Source organism: Cyprinodon variegatus, unplaced genomic scaffold (assembly GCF_000732505.1).
Source record: "Cyprinodon variegatus isolate N-32 unplaced genomic scaffold, C_variegatus-1.0 Scaffold44, whole genome shotgun sequence".
Taxonomy (NCBI): Eukaryota; Metazoa; Chordata; class Actinopteri; order Cyprinodontiformes; family Cyprinodontidae; genus Cyprinodon; species Cyprinodon variegatus.
The window spans coordinates 1,286,818-1,297,177 of NW_015150497.1; the positions used below are offsets into that span (position 1 = coordinate 1,286,818).

Sequence of the window (10,360 nt, forward strand, 5' to 3'; positions counted from 1 at the left end):
TCAACCTCCCCACCACCACAGACATCTACACCTCCAGATGCAGGAAAAGGGCCTCCTGCATCATGAAGGACCCCACTCACCCAGCACACTCACTTTTTGTCCCGCTACCCTCAGGCAGGAGGCTGCGGAGCATCAAATGCAGGACAACCAGACTGAGAAACAGCTTCATACCAGAAGCTGTGAGACTCTCAAACTCCTCTCAGTCTGTCTCACTGAACTGTCCCTAACAATAACTTGGTAACTTCAACCCCTAACCCCCCCAATGACACTGTATTTGCAGTTTACACTCGGACACTTTAAAATGTTGCACTGCTAAATTTATCTTCCCACGCTGCATTACTCATACTTCATCCATCCTGTACATTCCTATTTTTTATTTTTTATATTCGGATGTAACTGGGGCCGTGACTCTCAATTTCGTTCTACCTCATGTAACACATGATGTGAATGACAATAAATTCTCTTGAATCTTGAATATATTTACATCCCATTCTTTAATTCAGGGGGTTTGTTAGAAGTTTTGCACATGTGTGGCTCATGAGGGAGGGGCTTGATTGCTCACTCACTGCTCACTGATGACCAAAGTCTCCAAAAGGACAGGAAGTGGTCGCTAGATTTGACGCTAGTCTCTTTAAAAAATAATAATAATAATTGCTAACGGGGTTTAAAATATCACCAATTATGCAAGTACTTGGGATTAAGCAGGTACAGCAGGTAGGAGGATGGGCGGCTTCACAGCACTGCATCGTACTGACAGGTGTGCAGTGGGTGCCTGGCGCAAAAGGGTACCAGACCCTCTAATAGCATATCAAACTTAATAGCAACAATTCTTCTTCTTCATCCCCATAAGTCGGTCACAAGAAAAGTAGGAGGTTGGCACACTCGACTATGAAGGGGAAAATGTGAGCAGAGTAGGAATCGAAGGAGCTTGCTGAATGAACACTGTGTGCTGAGGCCGTTTAAAACAGGTATGTCGGGGTTTATTAATTTAAAGTGTAACTGTGAGGATTCCAGCCTTATTAAAAAGAAGAGTTTAAATGATCTACTTACACCAGTCTTGTCACAAAGCCGCAGGGTGTTGAAGGAGCCCACGGCAAACACCTCGCCATCTGGGGTCCAGGACAAAGAGGTGATGGGGTAGTCCTGAGAGGACGATGTGTGAAGCAGACGTCCGAAGCTGTCCCAAACCTTTGAAGGGAGGAGATACTTCATTATATTAAATCAAGAATCTGAAAAATAGAATTATTTGAAAAAAGTTGAGTTTTAGTACAAGCAGTAATGTTCCTGTTTACACATTTTAAATATGCGCGACTTTAAATACACGCTTGCTTACACTGAGCTCAGGAGCCTTATAAATCAATGTATTGGACTTGTTTATTCTCTCATGCTGTTCAGTTCAATTAATTAATTTTGTGCTTTACTTGGATTTTAATGGAATTCTGAATGAACTTTGGCACTGTCAGTTTTGCTTTGCTTTAAATGAGATGTTGGCAGGAAATGGACGATCTTCCTTTGGTCCAGAGCAATAGGTATGATGGACTTTTTTTCTTGCTTTTTTCCCCTCAAATCAATCAATGTTAATAATATGCTGCAAGCGCATTATGTTGATTGGCCAGTTCTAAAAATCTGTGTGAGGGCAAATCACTCAAACTGAAGGAGTGAATTTCTCAATCCCAGGACTGCTTTAACTAACCCACGGCATCTCACATTCCAGTCAATGGGAATTATTCATATTGTGTAACCCTGTGGATTTACTTAACCTAGCGTGGTTGCAGAACTATTGGTCAAACCATAACCATTATTATCACCCCATGATTATAATGCATTTTAACCGGCTGCTGCCCCATCCCATTCATCCTCAGTAACTCTGCCTTCCTTAGTTACCAGGAATAGATTATCCTCAACCCTAGCCATGCCACGTCAGCTCTTATACAGACTACACTGAGGTGGCAAAAAGCATCTCAGGCTCAATTTGAAAGGGTCTTTGAGCTCTTCCAAAAAAAAATTTTGGTCAAAAACCCAGAACAAGATTGGCCTCTGAGGCCATCTGGCCTTTCACATGTTACAAGTAAAGTCAGTGATACCTGAATATTTAAACAGGTTTAACTTTGAGAAAAAACAAGCTAAGGGTGTTGGATGTCAGGGGGGTTTGGTACAAAAAAAAAAAAAAATCAGCAATACACATAAAGTTCACTATATAGGTTTTTCCAAACCATTCATTTCCACGTGATTGAATTTATTGAGGTGATGTTGTTGCTGGTTGGGAAAACACTTCTGATTCAAATGAACTTTTTCAATCTTCTTGTCACAAACTGATTCTAGGTCTTGTTTAACTGTATATATACCGCTTAAGGATGGCCAAACAAACTGTACATCATCACTAAATCACTTCCTGGACGTGCAAAGTCAACTTGCTATCATACAAATCAGCTGAAAAGAGCATGTGAGCCTACTTTCTACCCTGATGGCTATATTGGTAATAACATTGAACACTGAGACAGCTAAATGTGAGCATAATCGGCCTTTAAAGTTTTGTTAATAAATACTAGAAGTGTTACAATTTATTCATAGCGGTAGAGATTCAAACACCCCAGTGATGATGTCAAAGTGTGCATCTGTGTTATGGAGCAGTATCTGGTTGATAGGACTTCCTCTTGTGAACTACATGTATCCAACACGGAGATTTAAACCTCTAATTTAGACTTCTAATGATCTTATTTTGATATAAGAAAGGATGAAGCTTTTGGGTTTTGTTGACATACTTTTAAAAAAAGCGCAAACGAAGTTTCAAACACTTTTACTACTGTGGAAAATTTTTGGGCAGTTAATGACAATAGAATAAGTATCTGCTTCCAACTTTTTCACACTTTTTAATATAACTGAACCAAGTCATGTGTCATGAACCAGATTTATTTTTACTCCACAACTCGCCACTAGATGCTTTAAGTCTAAACTCCTCTACTTATTATTTATTGCTTTTATACTCTGGATCATATTCCCAGTTTATGACTTTGTGCAGGAGGCTTGTTTAATAATATTAAACCCCCATTTTCCCTTCCCTTAACAGAGCTATATATGAACAGGGATTCATTTTTGTTTTGTTATTAAAATGAGACAGTATATGTAAAAATCACAAACCTTATATTTACAGTCTTCTCCACCTGATAGGATGAGGTCATTGACTGAATTCCAGTCCACTTTAAGAACAAGTCCATCATGAGCCTTCCACTAAAGAGAGACAGCAGGACAGAGAAAACTTCAACTACACATCACTTAATCATCTGTACATTTACTCTTCCCTGTTTTTTCACCCAAAATAAATAAATAAATAAATGATTGCTCATTTGTTTCTTCAATTTTTTCCATAGGAAGGGGAATACAGTAAAAATGAGGAAATGTCAAGCAAGTTGGCCTATATTCTGTGGATGTGCATTTATTGTATTGTCTATTGTTACAGTGATAAATTCATTGTTATAAGAATTTTGTTTAAAAGAAAAAAAAAAGAAAAATATATGGCAAAATATATGGAATGCTTATTTTTTTTCCTTATTTCCACTGTTTATTCCATTAGAGTATTCATAAATATAATAAAAATAATAAAAATCAAGTTACTGTGTTCAATTTTGTGATAAAAATCACACCTCCTTATGCACCAGGGTATGTTTTTTCAAGAATGTATTATCATGACTTCGGGGCCAACGACTGCTGTCTCATGCAGTCACAGAAATGCAGTCACCAAAGAAAAGTATTACAAAGCTTGTAATGATCATGTTTGTCATTATCACCATTGCACTAAAAAAATACTGTGATTAAAATTTCAGGTCCATATCACCCAAATCTAACTGAATCATTACATTTTATGAACTTTATTAGAGTTTAATGTAAAACTCTGTTCAGTTAATCCTACTTCTATATGCCCAAGATAAACTCAGCTAAATCCAAGTGTTTCATTGTCTGGGTGAGAGACTAGCAAACTTTGAAGAGGATCTTTCACAGTTTTGTATTTATGTTGATTGTGCCTTCCATCAAGTAGGTCTCGGAGGGGGTGTGAGGGAGAGGTGATGAAGTGGCACTTTTCAGTTTGTGTGTGTGTGTGTGTGTGTGTGTGTGTGTGTGTGTGTGTGTGCTTGTACTCGTATGTCTGCTAATGGCCAAGAGAAAGCAAAGCACACATTAAACCCTCCCCTGTTTATCCAAGGTCCCAGGTGCTGCTCAGCATCGAGAAGAATAATAAACAAACGCATACATGAACAAGAAAAATTCTCCCTAGTGTATAAGGTCATCTATAGAGAAACATGTTAGCAGTGAATGTGCATGGTCATTAATTTACTGATCCATCAGGAAGGCTGAAACTCTGCCACAGCAAAGAAAGACGTTTATTTATTTTCTCGCTGCACAGCGTAAAAGAAAGTAGACAGAAAGTCTAACAACCCTACTCACGCTGCTGCATATCCATTATTAGACAAATGCACAGGTTTAACTGAGCTGAATGTTAGCTGCTGTTAACAGCAAAAACAAAAGCTGTGAAAAAAAAGTGAGTACTTTACAGGGGAAGATTCTTTACTATAAAAAACTGAACTCTCATAATTGTCCTACTTTGTTTATTTGTTCAGTGAAAGATATTGATGAGGCTCAGAGAGAAATTACCGACAAGATTCTGAAAAATGAAACAATATGTTTTTGAGATCTCCTTATTGACGAAAAAAACTATAGTGCTGATTTCAGAAGGGGTTTAAGTGTATGAAAAAAATCCACATTTAAAAATGAACCTATACATACTTTATTCTACAGTTAATTTTGCCATGTCTTCGGCGGCATTGGTGTATGTTTAAAGTGTTTAGAACTGGTCATGTTAGAGCAGGCATGCCCAAAGGGCCACTGGTTTTAGAGGTTTCTCTGCTTCGGCACAGCTCATTTCAATTGATAGCTGATAAACAGGCTTTTGCTGAACTACAATCATCAGAATCAGCTTTGCTAAAGCAAAGAAACATGCTGCAGGACAGCAGCCCTCCAGGACTGACTTTGGACATGTCTGTGTTAGAGTTTCAAACTGTTTGTCTATTCTACTAAGTTTTTATGCAATAAAAGAAACGGTGTAACAGTGAAGGTAAGGGAAAAGTGTGAGTTTCGAAGTGTTGCACAATTTAAAATCTAAAAAGTGTGGAGGGAATTTATATTTCCATCCCTATTTACTGTGATACCCCTAAAATCCAATCTGAGCCATAAATAGCATTTAGCAGCTACCTAATCTTTAAATACCAGGTGTATCTAATGTAATCTCAGTATAAAAACAGCTGTTCTATTAACGTCTCAGAGATTTGTTGATAACGAAGTGCAGAAAAGTACAGAAAGAAAGTCATTATGGAAGGAGGCTGTCTAGCCAACAGTAACCTGGCAGTAGCCAGATTGATATGTGTAGAAGCGAGTTGAGTTCAACGTTATTAATCTAGGATGGCTGCCATTCAGTCTGTCCGTGAAAAGCAGGGACATTTAGTACAATACTTCGAGCTGATTGGGTGATGCGCCAGCTAGTACCTGCATTCCATAATACGCTTTGAGCGGCGTCTCATGATGTTGAGTGTTTTCACTACTAGCAAAGTAAGCTGATAAATCAAACTTTTTCCAAATCTTGTTGGAAGAAAAGCACAGACATCTTTGCCATCTACAAATGCACAAAGTGCTTCAATTTTCTCCTATTTTAAACAAGAAATTTACATTATTTTGGCTCCAGCATAGCCATGTTTGTTATGCCCTGGTGAGGCCCTTCTGACTGTCGTCTTTCCTACATGTCCCGCCCCAAAAAACACTTCTGGCGTGTCATTGGTCCGGCTCGCTGGTTGTTACGAGACGGACGTATTAGCGGGAGTCTTATAAAGCAAGTTAGCACCTCCCAGGGAAGTGTGAAAATAATGAATAGAAGTCAAAGATCCAATGTGAAAACACGCAAAAAATTATTTGATTCCAATAGCAATAAGATTCGAACAATAACAGAAATGAAATATGAACTAATGCTGATGCTGAAGCTGCGAGGAGTTCAGATGTGGCTGCTAATTTGATGGATGCATGAGTTAATGTCTACATCAATACTGATACTACTGAATGCAATGAATGGACGGACAGACAGGTAGACACACAGACTGGTACTTGATTCTGTCCCTGTCTGCATTTAATGGGAATGGTCTGTGGGAGGCTTTGAGGAGGACAGAGTAGTACTTAGAGTTGCTGTAGATCAGTTTAGTTAATCACTATTGGATATTCCTCGACAACTCTTAGTTGCTTTACCATAAGGCATTGCAAGACGGTCGGGGTCTATTCAGAAGTCGCTATTTAGCTTTCTGAAAGTATGCCAGCACCGCTGGCAGATGGTGCCAATTCGGTTTATGTCTGCTCATTGCACCACATGCTGGATTTCTATTAAGGCTCAAAAAGGTCTATCAAAAGATTATAGAAAAGAGGAAACCTGGGTGTATGTGATCTTATTTTATCATAATCAAATTTGGTCTTTTTTGTATTGAAAGATAATGGCTCGTTCACACTGCAGCCTGAAGTGACCCAAATCCGATTTTTCTGCCCATATGCGACCTGGATCTGATCTTCACATGGCTGTCTGAATAACACAGATCCGATTTTTTCCAATGCGACCCAGACCACTTGACTATTTGGTCCTGAATCTGATACGAATCTGATTTTTTCAAATGCGACCTGTGTCTGAACGGCCAGGTCACATTCATCTGACCTGAACCCCATTAATACGTGACATAGGTCACTATTCTGCTTCTTGCTACAAAGAAGCGGCTTAGGGTTACAAAAACAACAACCATGGTGGACGATAATGTGGAGAGCAGTATTTTTTTTAACCATCTTGAAAAGATTGAGGTTTTAAGGTTTGGAAACATCGCTAGATGCACTCCAGCACTACCATCCATGTTTACTTCCGTAAACACGAAGCACCCTGGCTTGTGACATCATTGCGTCCTCTACTGCGCATGTGGGACACTTAAGCTGTATGAATGCAGTTTACACAGGAGTTCACATACAAGTTGCATATATTTGGAAATGTGAACAGCAACGCAAAAATTTGTGTGAATGTAGCCAATGTGACTATAACCCTTTAAATCTAATTATGAATCAATAGAAGGATTTATAAGTTGCTGTTGAAAGACACTTTTTTAAAGCTTACTAATCTGGAAATATTCTTCAAAAAAAGGGGTAAAAAAGTTCCGATTTTAAATTGTCAGAAGGGATTAAAAACAGCCATATATCTGTTTTTAATTTGTTAAAAAAAAACAAAAAAAAAAACAATTATGTCAAACCTTTTTGTTGTTCTATAACATTAAATCCTCCAACCAACATTCAAATACATTGAAGTCTGTACCTGTAACCATGCAAAGATTCTGAAATGCAGATTCTGTTAAATCAAGCTCCTCTCTCATAAAAAGCCTCAAAACCACAATTAACTGTTAATTAAATTGATTAAAAAAGGGTGGGAACCTGAATGACTTTAGCACTTGGTTGTAGAGGTTTTATGATTAGCTGCCTTCCTGATGTGTAGAGGATTCTGTCAGAGTCCGGACTCCAAGCAACAGAATAAACAGGAGACCCTGAAGAGGATACAGAAATACAGACATGAAGAATTTCATTGTGGTTCAAAAAAATAAAACACACAAAAAAACAGACTATCAATACATGCAGACTGTTTGACTGACTTAAACTGCTGCAAGGAAGACGCCCTTCCTGCTGTCACTAACTAGAACTACATATGATTTGAAGTCTTAGACGATATCGCATTCTCTCATAGCTCTTCATAAAATAGTTCTCAGTTTGCAGGAAAACCAGCTGACATATTCAGTTTAAACTCAACATTTGAAGCACAAATTCAACTTATTTTGGGCCTTTTTTAGTTTTAAGAGAATCAAAGCTCTAGATGAAAAAATAACCACTTAAAAAAAGTTAAAAGTTAAATTCATGGCTATATTAAAATCTGATTTTGTTAAGACTTAGACTTATAGATTGTAAAAGGTGAGGATATAAGGTTAGGGAAGCGTATTAAGCCTATCAACTCCCTATTAGGAAAGTTAAGCCAGAAAGTGAGTGTGTGAGTGTTTAAATTTAAGTTGTGGCTAAACACGTGTGAAGGGGAGGGGGCCCTGACATTTAACCTCACTCCAGGTGCATGTGGTTTCTCTAAAATGCCAACTGGTCACGTGATCTGAAAAGCTGACAAAGTCGATGAGAGGAGTTGAGACAAGTTCCTTTCACCTCCATCTCGCTCAGTTCCAACCTCTTCCTAAAGCTCGATTTAAAATGGGTCAAAGCAACCAAAAAGAACAGCCCTCTCCTAAACCTTCAGCATTTCTGCGTGCACAAGAGAGTATGAAGAGAAGCAACACCTGCAGCACTGTGTGGCAGGTTTTGTATACCCTACTAAATCTAGGTGCTCTGCAAATCTGATGCCTATCGAGCAGCTTGGCCTATAAACAAACTTTTCTAAAAGTAACTAATATCCACCCATTCTGTATGTTTATAGTCTCTCTCGTCATTAAAAAAGAAATTTTAATAAGTCAAGAAACAAAATGAATCAATTTAAAAGTAAGCCATCTGTAATGAGAATGTGGAAGAGAAGAGCATTTCTTTATTGGAATTTAATAAAAACTCTATAAAACTTTTAAAGTTTCAGGCCTTTTTAATAAAGAACTGAAGCGACCGCGCTGCTTTTCTCCATCTGAACTCAGTTCCAGTCCAAGAGGCCTAACACATTCTCACACAACTATGCCATCACATGGGTATAATAAATATTATCTAACTTTTTCTTAACTCATCTAATATCGATGAAAAGCAAAACGAGCAGCTAATGTCACTAAAGTCATTTTCACACACAAATACTGCCAGTTAACTGAAAAATGAGACGCTGTTCATACCTAGCCTGCAGTGCGTGATGGGATTGATGCCGTGTCACTGAATTATGCTTAATGGTAAAGACGAAGGAGGCCTACAGACTTATCAGTCATGCGGGCAGTAGAGAAAAATGTTTTAGATTAAAGAAAAGCAAAGCAGCAGCAACTCTTATCACCGTGAAGGATCCTGTCGATCACATATTTCATTTTGCACATTTGATCCATTTCAACCATAACTCCATGTTGGGATTTTATGTAGAGACTAGGGCTGCAACTAACGATTACTGTATTTTGCAAATCAATTAATCTGTGGATTATTTTTTCAATTAATCGATTCATATACGGATAGCAAAAGGTTCCTTAAAGAAGATTTTATACTAAATTAAACCAACTTCTCTACTTGAGGAGTTCTGGATAGAGCATATTGACAGACAAAAACGTTTTCATCCTAAATGCAAAATGTTTAAATATATATATATATATTTTTTTTTTTTACAATTTTTTGTATAGTTGCTGCTCCAGGTAGGTTGCTCTGTCAGCCAAAGGCTTGTTTTAGTCTCTAAACTGCAGTTCACAATTTATAGCTTACTAAATTAGTTGACGATTAGATTAATAATCGAGTAATCACGATTAATCTGAATGTTTTAGTCCAAGTGGAGACCAACTGAAATTAGTGTCCTATTATATATAAAGTAGAAAGAAAGACCACAAAGGTTAGTGTTTTTTTTTTTTTTTTTAGCAAAGAAGTGTGGCAGGTATTTGTGTCAATGCCCCTTTTTTTAAAAACTCTAGAGCCACCTTCTCACTACTACAAGTGTTTTTGGGTACATCTCTACAGGCTTAGTACATCTAATGTACTAAGCCTGTAGAGATGTATACACATACACATACACAAACACATACAGGCTTAGTACATTAGATGTACTAAGCCTGTATGTGTTTTATGTGGGAAACGGTGTGTTCAAGTTGATGCGCAGTGTAGGTTTTTCCACCGCAAAATCTGGTTTACGTGTCGTCTCACTATAAATAGTTTTTAAATCACCAAGTAACAGTAAAAGTAGAGAGCAAAGCTTAGATCATGCCAACATCTAAAACACTATCCCTTATATTCAGCTCGATTGACCTCCTCTCTGAAAAAGATATTTTCAGCAACGAATTTAATTCCCACTTTTCTCCAATTCATCCCTTAAGTTTAAATTATTTTTTTCAAAGGTGTATTTAAAATAAATGTAGTTTCTTTTTAAATAAGCAAAGCCTGTCATTTACTGCCACCTCTTACAGTCTGCCAATTCTCTATTGGGTGACAAAAGCTTGGATGATCTGGCTGTGATAAATGCACAAGCATTGCTGGGTGCAGAAGATGTTGGTTTATTTTAACTTTTTGTTACATTTTGCCATGGTCATGAACTGAAACAATTATTTTACAAATTGATTAATCTGTCGATAACTTTTTCAATTTATTGATT

At 37.6% G+C, this 10,360-nt stretch overlaps 1 protein-coding gene across 2 annotated transcripts in view; it reads right to left on the reverse strand.

The window, feature by feature from the left end:
- The window catches only part of ift80 (intraflagellar transport 80), a 76,687-nt gene that overhangs the window by 59,906 nt on the left and 6,421 nt on the right, over window positions 1–10,360 (reverse strand). For both annotated transcript variants that reach the window (XM_015370310.1, XM_015370309.1), the window contains exons 6-8: window positions 7,492–7,601; window positions 3,139–3,228; window positions 1,051–1,188 (exon numbers count right to left, since the gene is read on the reverse strand). In XM_015370310.1, coding sequence (XP_015225796.1) covers window positions 1,051–1,188; window positions 3,139–3,228; window positions 7,492–7,601 — 338 coding nt within the window. The remainder of the gene's footprint in view (window positions 1–1,050; window positions 1,189–3,138; window positions 3,229–7,491; window positions 7,602–10,360) is intronic.